The 17,548-nt window shown below is 46.3% G+C and overlaps 7 protein-coding genes across 7 annotated transcripts; 2 read left to right on the top strand and 5 right to left on the bottom strand.

Moving 5' to 3' along the window:
* Positions 1-470: 470 nt before the first annotated feature.
* B0J16DRAFT_309617 (uncharacterized protein) lies at positions 471-2,431 on the bottom strand (the record flags this gene model as incomplete). Its single annotated transcript, XM_046124918.1, has 4 exons — positions 471-1,425; positions 1,476-2,081; positions 2,140-2,233; positions 2,296-2,431. 4 exons carry the CDS (start codon positions 2,429-2,431, stop codon positions 471-473), a joined length of 1,791 nt encoding a protein of 596 aa, XP_045978509.1.
* Positions 2,432-3,951: 1,520 nt separating this feature from the next.
* Positions 3,952-4,694, bottom strand: B0J16DRAFT_375082 (uncharacterized protein; the record flags this gene model as incomplete). Its single annotated transcript, XM_046130662.1, has 1 exon — positions 3,952-4,694. One exon carries the CDS (start codon positions 4,692-4,694, stop codon positions 4,107-4,109), a length of 588 nt encoding a protein of 195 aa, XP_045978510.1. The 3' UTR covers positions 3,952-4,106.
* Positions 4,695-5,655: 961 nt separating this feature from the next.
* On the bottom strand, positions 5,656-7,518 carry B0J16DRAFT_364547 (uncharacterized protein; the record flags this gene model as incomplete). Its single annotated transcript, XM_046129947.1, has 5 exons — positions 5,656-5,944; positions 6,002-6,441; positions 6,489-6,858; positions 6,910-7,222; positions 7,506-7,518. The coding sequence occupies 5 exons, from the start codon at positions 7,516-7,518 to the stop codon at positions 5,656-5,658; spliced, it is 1,425 nt and encodes a 474-aa protein (XP_045978511.1).
* Positions 7,519-8,200: 682 nt separating this feature from the next.
* Positions 8,201-9,339, top strand: B0J16DRAFT_348253 (uncharacterized protein). The gene has a single exon (XM_046128702.1). The coding sequence runs from the start codon at positions 8,242-8,244 to the stop codon at positions 9,136-9,138; it is 897 nt and encodes a 298-aa protein (XP_045978512.1). The 5' UTR covers positions 8,201-8,241; the 3' UTR covers positions 9,139-9,339.
* Positions 9,340-10,575: 1,236 nt separating this feature from the next.
* On the top strand, positions 10,576-12,276 carry B0J16DRAFT_417731 (uncharacterized protein). Its single transcript, XM_046133695.1, has one exon. It carries the CDS (start codon positions 11,065-11,067, stop codon positions 12,130-12,132), a length of 1,068 nt encoding a protein of 355 aa, XP_045978513.1. The 5' UTR covers positions 10,576-11,064; the 3' UTR covers positions 12,133-12,276.
* Positions 12,277-12,348: 72 nt separating this feature from the next.
* On the bottom strand, positions 12,349-14,264 carry B0J16DRAFT_403721 (uncharacterized protein; the record flags this gene model as incomplete). Its single annotated transcript, XM_046132732.1, has 4 exons — positions 12,349-13,142; positions 13,193-13,952; positions 14,000-14,131; positions 14,178-14,264. 4 exons carry the CDS (start codon positions 14,262-14,264, stop codon positions 12,349-12,351), a joined length of 1,773 nt encoding a protein of 590 aa, XP_045978514.1.
* Positions 14,265-15,037: 773 nt separating this feature from the next.
* On the bottom strand, positions 15,038-17,340 carry B0J16DRAFT_375086 (heterokaryon incompatibility protein-domain-containing protein). Its single transcript, XM_046130663.1, has 3 exons — positions 16,828-17,340; positions 16,744-16,772; positions 15,038-16,691 (listed from the first exon to the last, which is right to left on the bottom strand). The coding sequence occupies exons 1-3, from the start codon at positions 17,307-17,309 to the stop codon at positions 15,043-15,045; spliced, it is 2,160 nt and encodes a 719-aa protein (XP_045978515.1). The 5' UTR covers positions 17,310-17,340; the 3' UTR covers positions 15,038-15,042.
* Between the last annotated feature and the right edge of the window lie 208 nt (positions 17,341-17,548).

A 17,548-nucleotide genomic window follows, 5' to 3' on the forward strand; every position in this document is an offset into this window, starting at 1 on the left:
AGACAGCTTGGAATTGTGGACTTGATAAAAGGAGAGATAGGCAGTGGGGATGTTTTTGTAAGCAAACATCTTGGGCTTCAACTATCTTTGGTGTAGTGTAGTTTAAGTTCCAACAATTTGGTTAATTTCTAGTTGCAATCTTTATTACCTTTTCACGATGATAACTCACTAACATAACCTAGAGCAACTCTCCTCTGCTCAACCATGATTGTCCATTTGTTCTAAATCGCCCAGCCTGAGCTTGAGTTTTCGCTTGAGCTTAAGCTAAGCCTATTTCTGGAAAGTGCCCGTCGCTATTGGATCTAGGAATCCTTTCCAGATTAAACATGTACGCCCGAATATTCTTTCCTAACTGGCAGAGTGAATTTTTGACCCAATTCGAACAGCCTATAACAATCCCCAAAGCATGAGCGAGCAGGATTAGGATAGTCGATAGCATAAAGAATGGTAACTCGTGAGGGCACAGGAGACTAACTCTCTTGTGACACACCAGGCGTCTTCCTTCCAACCGAATATCCAGGTAACTCATTGACACCGTGGTCGGTACCATGTCGCTCCGTAGGAAGCTCTGTCGGTATGGCTTGAGATACAGAGATAGACTGGTGAGGACTCATTTGATGCGGACTAACAGGCTCAGACCCTTCTCCCCAATATCCAGTCGATGTAATGGGACTGACAGTGCTCGGAGGGTTGACCATATTTGCTCCATCAAACTCATACCGATTTTGTGTCATGGAAGATTGGCGTCTCTGTTGGCGACGGTGGTTAATCTTCTTACCAATGCAGAACCATACGAGTAGTAGAAGTCCCAGGCCTGCAGCGCCACCAATAGCAATCCCAACAATAGCGCCAGTTGAGAGCTTGGACCCGTGGTCTGACGAGGTAGGTAATGGTGTCGCAGGTGATGTGCTGGTGGGAGAGGGAATAGAGCGGTTTGGCGAACGCTCTGCTATTTCTGGTCTACGTCCCAGCAAGGTTTCAAGAAGATTGTTTCCTTCATCAAAACCATCCTTAGGAGCCATGAGCTTTGCACCACCTTTCTTATTTCCGCCGGTGACATTATACACATCAGCAGGTACGACATTCTCAGTAATGTTGGGGTCGTATAAAGCCCAATACCTCTTGTTGTTACCGGCGTTGTGGTAGGTTCCAGTCCAAAAGTTGTGCATCCCCCATGCCTCGTACGCTTGGTCACAGTCATCTGTGTCGGTGTACGTGCCTCCAATGACTAACAGCTGGGACATGTGCTTTACTATGTTACATGAAGCACTGTAGTGACGGAGCTTTGGTTCAAGTGTGGCATTCCCGTGATGGTCCGGGTGGGCTTTGACCCAGATAAATGAGGGAAGAGTTAAGATATAGATATCGTTGAATGAGGTGGCATTGACGACCGGTGGTTGTACGCTTAACCCTCCCCAGAGGTAACTAGTGTTATATCAGCATGACGTTTCATGTCCAAAAAAAACTGTGCTTACATGTTGAAGGTGGACTTGTCAGGTGCCCACGCCACGTCAACGCAAAACTGACGCCGGTTCTGAGGTATCTCACCAGTGGTTGTCTGAGTTGACCACCTGTTTCCATTGGCATCAAAGACAAAAACCTCATCAAATGGCTGAGGAGCCTCCGTATTGTTCCCATGAGGATCGACAATGCCTCCAAGGTACACAAGTAGTCCGAGAGAATCACCTGCCGGGATCCATACCATACCTCCTTCGGCTCTCGGTTGTTTACCAATGCCAGCCTCTTGGGTAAACTCCCCCGAATCATAGGAATATCTGTAGAAGTTTGAGGTCATTGATCGTTCGTCGGTCCATCCGCTCATGGATGCATTGCTTATCCATCCTCCCAAATAGTAACCCATTCCAGTCTCTGAAACGCCTACGCCGGCACCATACGAAGCAATCTTCGGTGGGGGAGTTATATCGGGGGTTCCAAAGTCATCCCACTTGTCGTAGATGATGTCGTAGCTCAGTAGGCTGTAAGGCTCTTGAGAGAAGCCGTTGTTCCATTCGCCGCCGTACAGGTAAAATCGCTTGTTGACATTATCACCCCAAAGGATACCGCCGTGTACGCTCGGGATACTAATTTATAAAGTTCAGCATGGTTGCAAAGGTGTCTTCGCAATAGTATTCAATGTACCTAGCATTTTTGCTTAGGCTAATGTTTAAGTCTGGCCAAAGTTCGCGGTTTCTTTCCACGAGGGTATTGAGATCGTGGTATGCCAACCAAGTATCTCGAAAAGAAAATCAGCTATTCAATTCTGGTTGGAATTTGCGTCATAATCAGTCAACTTACTAGAGTAGTTCTCATGGGTTTGCTGGAAGTCATCAAAGTTGACCCAACCACCGTCAATGTAGAGTTTGTCGTCAATGACAGTGGTTTGGTGGGCGAATCTCCGACAAAAGTTATCCTTTGGGTCCTTAGCTTTCATGACTGCTAGGAGTGAAGTCAATGCTAGGGGCAAGAGTTGCACTGCGGCAGGCTGCGCACATAACACCTCAGGGGGATCGCCATTCTTTTGAGCTTGTCGGTCACAGTCTAAATTGCCGAGTGGGACCAGAGCCTGCAGGCTTGAGAAGAGATTAACGCCACTGGGCTGGTCTAAATGATGACAAGGTACAAGCATAACAGGGTATCTTGGTAAAGGAGTCATCGACCTAGAGCTATTGAAGCTGCACGTCGAATTGGGGTGGGAGTAGCCAAGCCTTCCTAGTTCTAGACAAAACGATCGCCATTTTTGTGCTGGATGGGGCTGTTCAGCTTAAGCGAGCATGGGAAATGCGCTAAGGCTGTGAAACTGTTGATATAAGTATCCCTTAAAATCCCCTTAAGCAGACAGTGCGTATATACACTCTCAGCCAGGGATACAGTAAGAGCTTTAGTAAATTAAACATACACTATCAATAGTACTTATACGTGCACTTAACTTATATTAGGAAATAGGGTACTACTGATGCTATAGATTATAGATCTTATTGTTACTTTACTATCGCGTAGTTGTGGTAACTTAACCTCCGTATCTTTACGGGTAGGTTTGCAGTCTTAATAAAATCTGATTGGGCCACGTCGGCAAATCAAGCTGAGACTTCTAACCCTACAGCCACACACGAAAATGAATCCCGACATGACGCCTGCTTTATGTGAGGGTATCATACCAGAAAAGTTTGATTGGAGTATTCTCCATTGCTGGTAAGTCTGGCTTATCCTGAGGATAGCCGCCTAGACAAATGGTGGGAGGACTGTTGATCAAATAACGGACGCCGGGTTGATGCCCCGTTGCACATTGAGAAGCCATTGTAATACAGGGCAATTCACGGTTCATAACGAAATACAAGTTGCAAAAAAGGGGAGGTTAGTTATCGTATCCAGTAGCCCGTTCTTATACTTTGCCTCAATTGGGCAAATTGACAGAGCTCTCTGAATCTGGCCTTCAGGCTTTTACTTGCGGTCGATAACGGAACCATTAAATACCAGTTCCATCCCCGCCGTTGTCTCGGCTGGAACGAAAGGTCTTCACGAGATTCCATCAACACGCAATTGGGGGAAAGAGCCATTTCTGGATACAAGGACTTAAATGTTCCTAAAGCTTTCAATGCATGGAGTTAAGGGAAGGTGGGCAGCATTAAAAGAGACCGGCTTGTTATTCTCAAACAGGCTTATGATGAAGCTGCCCCAACAAGCTTGACACAAATTTGGCATGATAAGCGGAATGGCGTGCGGTGGTACACCTTCTGGCTTCTAATTCTGATCTTTATCATTACGGCTGCCTTCTCAGTCGTTCAATCTATTCAAGGCGGCTTTCAAGCACGGGGCAAGGGGCATTGAATTACAACAGGACATAGTTTAGGGTAAGCCCTATGATAAGGCTATTGGCACCTAGACCATGAACTCGGGAAAGGCCTGCTTCGACAGTTCACCAGTTCCAGAAACATTAAGATATAAAATGACATTCGCAGTTATTGAATTTTCCAGGCTCTAATGTAAGATTGTCCTGTTTTCAGCCTAGTCTTCGGGTGAACAACTTGTATTTACATGGCATTGCCATTAGTTCTTCCGTCGACTTGAGAAGTCCTCATAATGCTTGCTTGTAAGACTTATGTAACAAGTCAAGTAGCGTTGAGGAGTCCGATGATGAAGCAGAGAACAGCTGGCGAGTCAACGACAAAGGATCTCGTAGCATGCATCTTCAACCACAGCTCTAGTGATTCAGTACTCGGAGAATTGGCATCATTACGCCGGATCTTGGCCAGCAGCTTGATTGCTGTCGGACCAAAAATGAGAAGATGGCCGGCCGCAAACAGAGTTCCAGCGAGGTAAGACAGCACGGTGATCAAATCCCCCGAGTCGTTCCAAACAGTTGCGACATTCGCCATTCCGCTCGCTAAACTTAGCGTAAAGCTTCCGAAAACAACTTTAGTTCCTGCTGGTGTCCAGTTGGCAAACCGTCGTGGTAGCAGCTGATTGGCTTGCACTTGATATTCTCGTTTTGTCCAACAAGAAAGGAAGAAATATTCGTCGTAGGCAAATTGTAGGCTGACAATTGATGATATCACGGGTAAGAGACGTAAGAGCTTTGTTGGTAGAATAAGTCCGAAGACGATTGATAGCAGGGAAATTGCAATCAAGAGTTTAATAACCTGTCGTGTGATAACCTGTCGTGAAGTCTTGCTAGACTCAGACTGTATTGTAGTCATTTTGGGGAATGATATCGGTAATGGCAGAAGTAACCATGTAGTAGACGAGAAGAATGAAAAGATGTTAATCAGCCAGGGAAAGAATCCGGGATAGATTCGTATTTATACCAGAAGAGTGGCAAAGGCTCCTGCTACCATTTTGGTACTAGGTCTGAGTAAGCTGAGGGGGCCGTGGCCTTGACTGGCTCGCTGTTAAGTCTCAACCTATGAAAACGCTCATGCGCTTAGATAGACAAATTGCCTAAATGGAATTATAATCAGATCCTAGTTTATTCCGGTTGGATAAGGACAATGGCTTTGGATTTGATGCCCGCCGGCTTCTTGGCAGGTTTTTCACCAGTCACATGGATGTAGTAGGATGCGGTGAGTTTGCCATATTGTCCAGAGACCAACGTATCTCAATTGTTATTAAACCTTCCAGCCAATCGCTATCGAGTCTTCTTGCTGTCTAAATTGGCTGTGGTCAAAGAAAGTACGGAAATAGGATCACGTTTCTTGTCTTCGATCTTTGAGTTTCCAACAGGTGAACTATTATCCCTTATTTTGCATTGCTCATCAGATCCGAGTATTTAGCTGACACCCCATTCCACATAAGGGCCAATTTTTCATTTGTGACCCAATCAGGAGCAGTGAGAGCCACAGTTTCGATGACTTGCTGCTTTGTGGCGTTGGGGTTTCTCCTGATCGTTTTAACATACATTTCGCGCAATTGCGTGAGAAGAGAAAGTTGAGTGATAGCCTGCTGCTAGGAGGCGAGGCATTCATCAAGAGACTCGAGGGTAGGCGGAAAGTCGACGGAAAAGGTGGGTTTCTGTCCTGCTGGAAGCAAAGCTGCCATGGCCGTGACAAGATCCCTGAAGTCGGCAATAGCTTGAGTGGTTTTGTGATTGATTTCGTTGGACTTGGCTTGGACGGTGGAGAAATACGTGTTGACGATTGCTTATATGCATTCTACCTAGCACTAGAGCTCATCATGATTATTTGCTGTTCCCTGACTTATTGCACTAACCCCACTACCTCCATTTTTAGAAATAAAGGTATCCAGTTGTTCTACTGTTAGCATCTGAGTCAAGTCTCCTTGGAAAGAAGCAATCCCGTTATCGCCAGCGCGATACAATCGGAGCGATGGATATGAGTCAATCTCAAGTGGCACATCATTTCTATCAACGTTGATAGTCGCTAGAGCAATTTTGTCGGCAAGCCCTGACTTTGCATACTGGGACCCCAGCTCGTTCATCACTTTGTGTAAGCTAGATTAGAAGACTTAAGCTTTGTCGATTAATAGTTGATGGAAATAGAAAGCTTACTCAGTGCAGTATTGACACCATGGTACGTGGAACTCGACGAGGACATCTCGTGACTTATCATAAACGAAGTCATCGAAATTGCTGCCTACCAACTTCGTTACAAAAGGTGGGAGAGTTGGCGCTTGAGGTACTGGCTCAGATTTGATAGTAGGTTTCAAGCTTCCTGCCAAGAAGGCGGATACGTGCTTCTTGATCCTGTTGGCGGACAAGGTCGTTGTTGACATAGGATACGCCCTTCCATAATGGTCCGCTATAGCGAACCCGTATCTTAAGTCCTTGCTCAGATGCATTTTCTCAACCCTATTAGGGAAGTCTGAAACAAGGATCGTCATGAATGTGAGCTGATCCTTATACTCCTTTGCAAGGGGTATCAAAGATTTGACAAGCTCTGATCGTTCATCATGTTTACTGAAGAATATCTGAGCTAGTGGTTTTTTGTCCTTAAAGAGTTAATTACAAGAAGCATATTTGAGTGATAGCTACTTACCGCGATGGCTTGTTCATAGGAACTTGGGTAGAATTCGCGAATTAATGGCTGCGTTGCACCTTGCAAGAAAGCTTCAATATCGTCGACTTTGAAAGGACCGGAATAGTAGGTTGGGTCCTCTTCCTCCCGCATATAAACAGCGATCGAATGTTGTGCACTGTTTTTGTCGAGTCTATCAACAGACCCAAAGCTGTAATGCCCTCGCCATCGTTCTGCAATCGTGTTGAATTCTTTGCGAGCCTCTTCAATTCCTGATGGGCCAAGAAATGCAACTACTGCTACGCGAGACGAACGCGCAAAGTCGATGTGACTCTGGTTACCAATATCCACGACCGGAGGACCTGACTGTCTTTCAATGTATTTCACAATCCTAGATTTTTTATTAGCAAAGTATTAGAGGAGGAGCCATATTTTAACTTACGAAGACGCATCCAATCCCTCCTTGTATGTAACAAGCTCGCTGTTACCCATTGTGTACTTTACCGTTGGTACAGTGAATATCTGCGCATCGTCACAGACCACAGGCTCCTCATTGCAGTTGACAGAGGCAATGGCCGTTTCGCTGAGTACTGGAGAAACATCGTCCAGCACTCTTTGGACTCGATCACATTCCTTGCACCCGTCCGCTGTGAACAAAATGAGTGATTGTCTCGCGGATATCAAGACATTGAATTCTGTTCTCCGAAGCTTGATACATTGAACAGAAGTCAATAGAGTAATAGATAACAACAGAGCTGCACAACGCATAATGAAGGCTTGCAGAAAATAAGTTCCAACAACGGAAGTTGAACTCAGATGGCTAGCATTATATTTATGCTTGTCACGTACTAGAAGCCCAAAGAAGCTTATGGCGGCCAAACTAAAACTAGTGTAGCTAGAGACTTCTTGTTAAGCTCGTCATATGACATGACCCTGCGTAGAATATGCCGCAGTTTTAATTTCACTAAAAGCTTAAATAACCGTAGAGCAACTGCCGAAGTCATTAACGGGAAATCTGACCTTATGCGCTAACTATACGATTGGAGCGCATAGACAAAAGTAGACAAGCTTCGCCGTTCTAGAAACTATCTTATCCAATGACGGCAACTTCCGTATGAAAATTGGAAAGGTCTTTCCACTTGAAAGTGCAATTAGTGTCTTTGGCCAGATGAAATTACCACGCAAGGGCCACCTTCACAGCCCCACAGAGCCGAACGAACCTTATGTTCAGTGATATTGCTATGGCTCGAACGTCAGTCGTGGAAAATCTACTAGCCGAGAATATGGCCGTCGTATTTCTGCCTATTAGGTGGAAGTCGCTGTTTACAAAACTTAAATACTGCTGGCTTTTAAGAGACCCTATGTGCGCGTGGCTATGTTAGCGATAGTTAGAGTTCAGTTGATACAGGCGACTTTAAATAAGATGAGCCTACGCTTCGACCTACCCTGAAGGGATCAACCTTGAATCATGAGAGACCCTATGTAGTAGGTCCAGCATGGCTGAAATTATTTGGTTTATTCCAGTCTAGCTTCTTAATTTAGTTAAAGTTTTATACTAGAAAGGTTTACGTTAGGAAGAGTCGCTGTACGTAACTGCATATCGTCAGACAAGGGTTGATTTCAATAACATGAGAAAGCGGTGACAGAGTAGCGAGATTTGCAGTAACGATGGCTCACAGCCGTATATATATCGCTCGTTGTCCATGAATAACCTAGCATTCAAACACGAACATCAACTGTGTAGACCACTACAAGTCACCAACTTTCTTTCATCATGAAGTTCACTTCTAGCATGCTCGCCATCTTGGCGAGCACCCCTCTTGTCTTTTCTGTCCCAACCGAGCCCAAGCCAGCTTCTGAGCACCTTGAACAACCTGAAGGCCTCGCCATGATTCATCAGGCCAAGCCCGAACACTGGCTTGAAGCTGTCCGAAAAGAAGCTGCACGCCAGGAAGCCGCCGGCTCCAACGAAACCGATGCTCTGGAAGCCAGAGCCAGCTGGATCTACCAAGTTCACGGCATGTACACCGACGCCCTGGTCAATGTCGGTGATGTTGATACCTTCAACATGCTCTGGACGCGCATGTACGACGTCAGTAGTGACAAGGGCGGTCTCTCAGACGTAACCCGCGGCGCCTGGAGCAAGTTCTGCAACGGGCCCAGTGCAGGAAACGGCGTCACTACACGCTTCATCCTCGATGGTCAGTGGGGAGCTGTGGGTCGTGTGAGTGGATGGCAGATGCGCGATGCCTTGATCCGCTCCATGTGGAGGACGGCCGATGGAATTGGCAAGGCCAACGGCTACACCGTCTACAACAATTGCTATGGCTTTACGTGGCAAGAGGGCAAGCCTGGTCGCACCAACTCTGCTTGTGGAGGTCGGTCAGGCAAGAGGTGCCCCCATAACTCTGACTGTCCGTTGGAGGGTATGGAGTGTACCGGACTCAAGTGGGGGACTTGGCTTCCTAGCATCATCCGCATGAACGTTTACAACCGTGACGGATCGCTTCGTGCGGATGCGTACCAGGCTAGAATTTCCTCTCAGGCTCCTGGTTCTGGCGGTTGCTCAAAGGCTCAGACTATTTCTGCCTATGTTGCCGACTTTATCCCAATTGTCGGTCCTTACTTTGCTACTGGAATCCGCCTCAACTGTCTTTTACAAAACCCCTAGATGGAACTTGATAAAGGGGGAATTATACCCGAGGGGTCTATATTGCGCTATGCGCATTAAATCAAGCTACGGTTACAAAATATAAGGAGGCTCTGAAGATCAATTCTTATGTATAGTAACCGATCTTTTTTATTTTCTCTGTAGATAGCTATTAAGGAGATAGGTAAAATAACCTAGTAGTACCTAATAACAAGAATCGACTACGCATATAGCTCTCGCTCGGTCGTGCTAAGTTTAGGATATAAGACTGCTTTGTAATAGGTAAACATAAGTGCACGATCGCAGGATATGCTTAGCGTAGTTTATACTTATAGCTACATGTTAACTGTACGGTATGATAGGTGTAAACAAGTTACTTTTCACCTTTGCAACCCAGCAATAGAGTTTAGCAATTGTTTTACTTAAGAAATAAAACAAAACCGCCTTAGTTTCTCAGTTACCTCGATTACATACTATACAGTTTTGGCTGGTGACAAGGAAACTTGTTTCACACTAAACTTTTAAAATTTATTAAGGCTATAAGTGATAAACATACATTGAAGTAAGCGTTTAAGATTATACTGAATCTGGCCGTCGGTCCGTTACTTATAGGAACTAAAGTCGACTTTTGAAGTTACTACATTTGAGTGTCCAATTAACTGACTGTGTCTTCTCTTGAGTTCGATAAAGGACAAGACCATAGATACACCTCTCCCCATCGAGACATCTATCATTGGTAACCCTACCAGCCCTAACGAGGGGTCAGGCAATTATGCAATTATAACCCTCAATTGTAGCCCTCTGGTTTAGCATGTCCCCAGCTTGACATACTCAAAGCAGGCGTAAACGGAGGTAGCCGATGTATGCTTCTCACGTCAGCGGGAAGCCTCCCAAGCGAGCGAATGAGATGACGGTCTTCGCAAATAAACAATTGTAATGACAGCCGCAAAGACCCACTGGAACCGGAACAGATTGTGACTGGGCTGGATTTACCCGCCGTTACATTGGCGGAAAGATAATTACCGAGTTCCTTAACTCGGCCATTGTTTCAGTTTCGGCTTCGCCGATGTATTTGATCGGCGATGCAACGTTACTTGCAAACATCTATCACCCTTGCATCGCTGCCCTCAGCCCTAGGAAGCTTCCCGGTACTTTCAATGGCTAGTACCGATCGACAAGACAATCACAGGTAAATTGGAGCCACAATTTATTAAAGATAATCCTCGATTGCGATTAATTAAAGTTAGCCTTGATAATATTCATTGTATATCAGAACTATCCAGTAGTCAAACACCGGAGTCTAAGTTCAGGGGGTACAGGTTAAGCGTACAGTGGTATTAGATATGATCTGATCTTACAAAGAAGAGTTGTATTGTAGGAAAAAGCTCGCAACGCCATAAGGATCATCCTCGGTAACAGTATACAAGCCATCGTCAACGAAATCCAGTAAATGAGCGGCACAGGCTTACTGCGCCAGGGTAACTACAATTCAGGCGGAGGCCCGACACAGTCGAAATACAGGGGCGGGATATTGATTAAACAGCGATGGCCAGCAGAACCCACTAAGTGACAGGGGTATTCCACCAACCAAAGAATGGTGTCATGTAAAACCCTCATGGACAGAGCTGCACAACCATTTGTTGGATCCATGATACCTTCATCCATCTGAGCGAGCGTACGATACACAGCCACAAATAACTGGATGCAAGGTAAGAACCGTCAGATTTTAGTGGTCCCGCGCTTCGCTGGTCATTCATGAGTAAGATTCAGCTGTCATCAGTTCGAATGGGAAGATTCAAGATGTGAGAGCTTTGTAAAAGGCATATAAATAGGAGTGTCTAGGTCGTGCAATTCGAATTAAAGCCAAGCTCCAATTCAGACATCCTACTCGTACTCCAAACACGGAACAGTGTAACAGATCCTTTCAACAGTCTATCTGTATCCATCATGACGACTTTGAAGAATTTTGCAGCCGCCCTCACGGCTTTGGCTTTCCTATCTCATGTTCCCCTTGCCGACTCCCAGAACACGCCCAACGAGAATCTCGTCCTCGCCGATTGTGGCATCGGGCTAGGTGTGAACGGCGGTTCAACCTCCCGAGAGGCCCTCTACTACAGCGGCGACGTCTGGACCGGCCAGGGTGAAAACACCAACAAGCCAAGCTGGATGGTCAACGTGCCTTGGACCGGTCAATACCCTTGGGGATCGGTCGGGTTCACTATGCCCAACGGCGACGAATGGTTTGTGATTAACTCTCTCGACGTAAAGGACCCCAACCAGTCTGGAGTCACTCAGCATTCCTACGAAAAAGATAAATGGCTCAAATGCTACTCTTACCACCGAGACAGAGTCTTCCAGTTGGCAGATGGAAAATGGTGCTCCAGCGCATACGTCTGTAACCACCGAGGCCATCCTGACCCCAACTCTAACACTGAGAAACCCAAGCCCGAACCTCAGAAGATGAAGATCGATGGCTCGATGACCAACGACACAGTCGAGTTCTGGAACAAACCCGCCAGCCATATTTTGAAAACAGCCAGAGAGTCATTCTTACCAGGCGGCTCCAAGTGTGACACCACCAGGCGTCAGCTCAACGATAAGTGCACTATCAGTTGGGAATGCAGCGGTGACCCTGCAAATAACTCGCTGGAGCGCATGGCCGCTGTGTTCGACACGTTGGCTACGGATGGCAAGTTTTCAAGCGAGCGAGAGGTGGTGACTCAGGTCTGCCGACATCCCGATACCCGACCTGGCAAGGAAGGCCAGTGTCGCCAGTATGAGGAGAAAGTCGACCGGTACTACAGCCTTCCTGCCACCATTGACCTCACCATGCGCAACATCCCAAGGGAAGGATCCGGAGATAATTCCAACGTACATGGATACCTCAAGTACACTATTGAGTGTGGTGACAGCAGGAAGTGGGATTGCATATTCTGCAATGTGGCTGGAATAGGCTTGAGTGTTGCTGTGCCTGCTGCTGGTGCTCCTGTTTTGATCAGTTGTCTCTTTTGCTAATAAGGCCTTTCTGTCCTTTATTACCTTATCTTAGAAAAAAGCTCTGTTACTGCTGAAGGGGATTAAAAATACCATACTACAGATGGGACTGAAAGATTGTGGAGTTTTATAGAGGCAGAAGATAGATTAATTGCAGGACTGAATAGATACATAAGCTACCCAAACTTGAACTAAGTGAAACGATCCTGCAGCCGGGCGATGTGCCCACTCAATGGCTCACTGTGCCTTTTCTTTCGAGGCGACAGTCCAAATCTGCTGTACACAGCGAAGGCAAGCCTCAAAAGCTCCTTGAATCCACCCATGAGTAAAGCTAGCCTGTTCGCCTGCAAAGAAAATCCGGTCCTCCCAATCAGGTTTCTGCATAGTCTCTAGAAACTTGGTCTTTTGCATAGGGCCATAGTAGCAAAATGCGCTTCCACCGGCAAGTTCATCAGCTGGAAACACCTGGGATGCTCCAGCTTCAAGAAGATCCAGTGAGTTGGCTTCGGGGAATATTCTGTTCAGATTCTCAGCTGCCAGCTGAATTCTGCGATCGGGTGAAAGAGCTCCCAGGATTGTGGCGTCCTGCTCAAAGGTGTATGCAGCCATGATAACACCACGGTTAGAGTTTTTGAACTGGTCGTTACCATCTGTCTTTGGGAACATGGTGTAGCGAATGGGCAAGTCGCTGACCAGACCTCCATCTTTACCTTGATCGGCAGCCTTGAAAATAGTCTCCCACCATCTCTTGTTGTATTGGAGTAAGATCTTGGTCACCTCAACATAGCGGACGTCGCGGACTGCCATTTCCTGCTTGGGCACAAAGGGTCGGCTTTTGGCGATGGTTCGCTGCGCAGTATATGGAATGGCAAGAATGAGATAATCTGAAGTGATAGATCTTTTGGAACTGTTGGCGGTCACTTCATAGGTTACCTTGATGGGTGCTTGTTTGGGAATGCCGGGTGCTTGTCGATCATCTGTGGCGATCTCAGTGACTCGGGCACCATAGATGACATTGTCGACCAATGAATCTGAGACATGTTAGCCGCTTCCAGCACGGGGCCACGCGGCGTTGACTTACCCTCTCCTGTATCAACGGAGACAAAGGCGTTGGGGACAGCATCCATTCCAATCTGAAGCTGCTGCATACCAGCGTCGTGGCCACCATCATTACTCGATAGGAATGCATCCTTGAAGGATTCAATGAAGCCATTCTCAAAAACGACATGCGCATTTCCGAGGTCATAAAGATTCAGTGCATCCTCAGACCACTTGGCGACATCAGTCAAGTAAGATCGTAGCGAGTACTTGTCAAAGTCCGCCGTGATCTTAGTGTATGCGCGCTTAAGAGCCTCAATGTCGATGTTTTTGGGCGTCAGGTCGCCAGTAACAGGACCGTAAGCTTCCCAAAAAGCTTTTACGACCGGCTTCACGGCATCAGTGAAGGGCTGATCGCATGTCTTGCCCTTTTCAGAATCCCGAAGACCGGGGAAAAGAGATAACAGCTTGGTATCTCGAGCACCCAAGAGATCATTGAATTCTTTATAGGTGAGTGTTCTGCCATAGCCAGATACATAGATAAACTTGTTTTGCATCTCGAATTCGAAAAGCTGTGAGTGAAGTCCGAACTTTCTAATGTATTTGTGGAGCAGGAAGTGGTTTCTGGGGATGCGCATAGCACCGCCTTCGCCATGCAAGCCATGAACAAATGTGGGATCTCGGAAGGTCTTGACACGACCGCCTACTCTGGAAGATGCTTCAAGGATTGTAACATCGAATCCAGCCTTCTTCAGCTCATAGCCGGCGCAAAGGCCGGAAACTCCAGCGCCAACAATGGTTACCTGTATAATTAGTATGAATAAGAAATGCGGTGATAATGACAACTCACAGTCGGGCTTCCATGTATCTTCTTGTGATGACCACTTGGGCCTTTGTCGATGAGGGTGTTGAGGACTTTCTCCAACTGTTCAGACTCGTGGGGAATAGCGCGTGGTGCTTCACCGACACCAGCCTTCACATCCTGGAAGGTATCCGTCGAGCCGTTGGTTATTCTGTTTGCACTGAACGAGATAGCTAAGGAAAGGTAGAGTACTCTCGGAGTGGAGTTCACAAATCAGGGACTCCTCATTCTTGAATTGAGATGCTGCAGCCATGATTGCTTTTTGGGATTGGTTGAATGTTGATTAATGTTGATGAGATTAAAATCCAAGAAGCGGCTCGTCCCTCGACTTTATATGCTTACAACACAAGAACTTAATTGTAATTAAGCACGGTACAAAACAGCAAATTCAGTAACATTCTTCCCAAGCCCAAATCTGAAAGCAGACCGTTGTTATTGTGTAGTTCATATGCGACGAGAAGGTGTGTTCTGATTGTGGCTTGCTGAAATTCCAGTATTTGTTGGGGTTTCTATGCAGCTGAATCTTTGCAAATGTGATTGACCTTGAACTCGTGCGATATTGTATCCAGATATGAAGCCATGCTGAGCTCTACAGCCAGTCACCGAGATGAAATTGTACTTCTTGAGAGACTAGAGTTTCAAGAAACTTAAATACCCAAAAGTCAAATGGTATGTAGGGGGGCCTTGGAGGGTCCAGACCTAAAATGAGGCCAGCCAAGACTAGCTCAACGGGCAGAGAGGCATACCAACCGATGCTCTTTCGAGACAGCTTGCGCCGTATTAAGCTACCCCGCTTTGTAGCTATGCAGCCAAGACTGATTCCTTCGGCCGATAACAGTTACATTCTGCGGCTGAGAGGAGATTATCCAAGACCCAGCTTCAATGGTGTCTGCATGCAGCAATTGACCTCAGACCATCTCGTGCTCCGTTATGCTCTTGAGGCTTTACTAATCCAGGCCAATCTGGAAGAAGCCTCTTTCTCTACTCCAATGAAAACCTAAAAACAAAAAGAAGAAAAAGGTATATTCCCTTTAGATAATAGCAATCTTTTCTGTCTGCCAGTTATCACAAAGCTTCAACCCTCCATTAGGCGCATGGTTTCGAACCTGTGAGTTAAATAAACCAACTCGATAGGAACTGTTTGCTCCTTGAGCTGGGTAGAGAACGAGACCATAGGCACACCTCTCTCCATTTGGAGCTCCATCATTTCTAAACTTTCCAATGGCTTCTATACCACGATCTTCGCAGCTGCCTAGAAGTAGGAAGAGCACGCGATGAATATCAGGATCGTTCCATTCTGGGTCACCATCGAGCAGAGTCTGCATCACCCTGGTTCCACCATCAAGATACCAGTCATGATGCCCTCTTTCCCAACCAGGAGTGGGTGTAAAAGAATATCGTCCCTCCTGCAGTCGTAGAACTTTGGAAGAAAGTACAAGGTAGCCGCTTTGTACAACCCCAAATGGATCTAAGCCCTCGACAATACATCCGGCATCGATGACGTGACACTCCGACGTAGAATGATACTTGGATTGTACTGGATGAAAGCCGTAGGTCCCAAATTCGCTATAATGCTTTTCGGCAGCCCAGCTCCAGGAGGGTGCAATATATGGACGAGACGAAATTCTGTTAATTGATGCGCAAAAGCTCTGTCTTTCCAAGTGTTGTGGAGGGGTACTGTGCCAGAAGAGGCTGATATAAATGTCCTTTTTCCAAATACCTGCAAGGTATTCATCTTCAAGGTGCTCTGCAAAGAATCTGGCTAACCCTGATATCGCGGGAAACGTATCTTTCTTAAAAGTTAATTTCATGCTGCTGTAATTCTGCACCAAAGATCTCCAAGTCGAATAATCTATTGGCAGGCGTATTAAGTTAAACCAACTTGGTAGCTCTTCGAGTCCTTCTTCTGAGGTTTCGAGTGCCATGATCGTCCTTCCAAACACCAATAGCCGAGTTGACATGGCGACCTCCTGGAAGACCCAGCCGCGGGTTTCCCATGGGCCCGTGATGTCGGTGAAGTAAGTGCTTTGTAGGAAACATGGGCTCCTTCCGTGCTGTTCTCTTTGTGCAACCAACCGATATGTGCCATTGGCCCTTGGTTTAATGCGAGACACAAAAGGAATTTCGAGGGCATCGATGTTCGGTGAAAGGAAGCTTCCATGACAAGACTCGATCGTAGCTGCCCCAATCGTCAGGTAAGCGCTTCGGAAGATTTTGCCCATTGTTGTCGATTCCCGCTCCCAGTCTTGTATGTCTCCTTGTATAATGCATAAAGCGTCAACCCAAAGATACCGTACCCCAATCAACTTGCATACGATCGCTGCATCTTGAATCACTTTAGAAAGAGTCTGTAGATCGATACTTATCATCCTGTCACGAATGTTGTCAAGTGTAGTTTTTGACTGACGCGCTGCTTGCTCCGGGGAACCCCATGGATAGCTAAGCGCCACATACATAGGGGAGGTATATCGTTCATTGAACGCGATCTCCTTCGTAACAAGTCTCACAAACGTGGATGATTTGTCGTGACACCCAAGGTCGATCAGTCGCGTAGGAAGGAAGGTCGACGTTCGGTTATTTTCTAACCGTTCGAGACGTGCTGTGATTTTGGAGATATATTCACCAGAAAGAAATTCTGCAGGCGGCCTTTGTTGAAGTCGCAGCCACCGCTTACATTCGCCTTTAACTGGAATTAGCCCGTAAAGTTACACAACACATGGGGAGGGAAATACCTTCATTGGCATCAATCGTGAATGTAAGCCTGTTGTTTAAAATCAGTTTTAATCCATTCATCTTCTGTGTATCCAAGGTCTTACCAAACAAGCTCTGAGAATTCATCGTCTTGTTTCAGTTTTCCATACACCAAAGCCTTCAAGCCTTCCAAACCAGAACCCCCTCCATTCCGCCAGTAATAAAAAAGTTTCATATGTATCGCTGTATTTTTAAACCCTGGCGGTAATTGAGTTTTTCTGAGTCGCGTCTCGAGTAAATTGCAAAGATCGCAGTTCTTTGCAGATTTGGTAAGAACTGGCAGCTGTGGCCAATTATCAACAAGCTTGAAGTCAACCTCAAGACTGTACTGGCCGTACACGGTTTTGTCATGTAGCTCGTCTGGAGATAGGTGAAGGCTTTCGCAGCCTGTGTCTGATACCGTAATGGAACCATCAAAACCATGGAATGCTTCCTCGTGAAATGGGACCTTCTCGCATCTCTGGCAAACCCTCGTGCAGCATTCGACTTCACTCCAGGTAGAAGTCTGATGCCTAGGTACTGACAAATCCTGCACTGATGTTGTCATTGCGGTAGCAGTTTTGAGTTTCTAATCTTTGTAGTGATTGAATGCGGATGTAAGAGAATTAGAATCCTATAGTGATATTACCCCAGCGCCCTGAAATCTATATCTGACTCTAACGTGGCAGTGCTGCTGACTATTGTATTTATTCTGTTATTTGGACCGGGGCTATGGGAGACGTTCGTGGCTTGTATTGCGCTTCTCTGTCCAATCAGAAGGGATGTTTCACTCCACAACAGCGCTAA

The sequence above is a fragment of the Fusarium flagelliforme genome (assembly GCF_020744385.1).
Source record: "Fusarium flagelliforme strain FIESC 12 MPI-CAGE-AA-0113 chromosome Unknown B0J16scaffold_7, whole genome shotgun sequence".
Classification (NCBI taxonomy): domain Eukaryota; kingdom Fungi; phylum Ascomycota; class Sordariomycetes; order Hypocreales; family Nectriaceae; genus Fusarium; species Fusarium flagelliforme.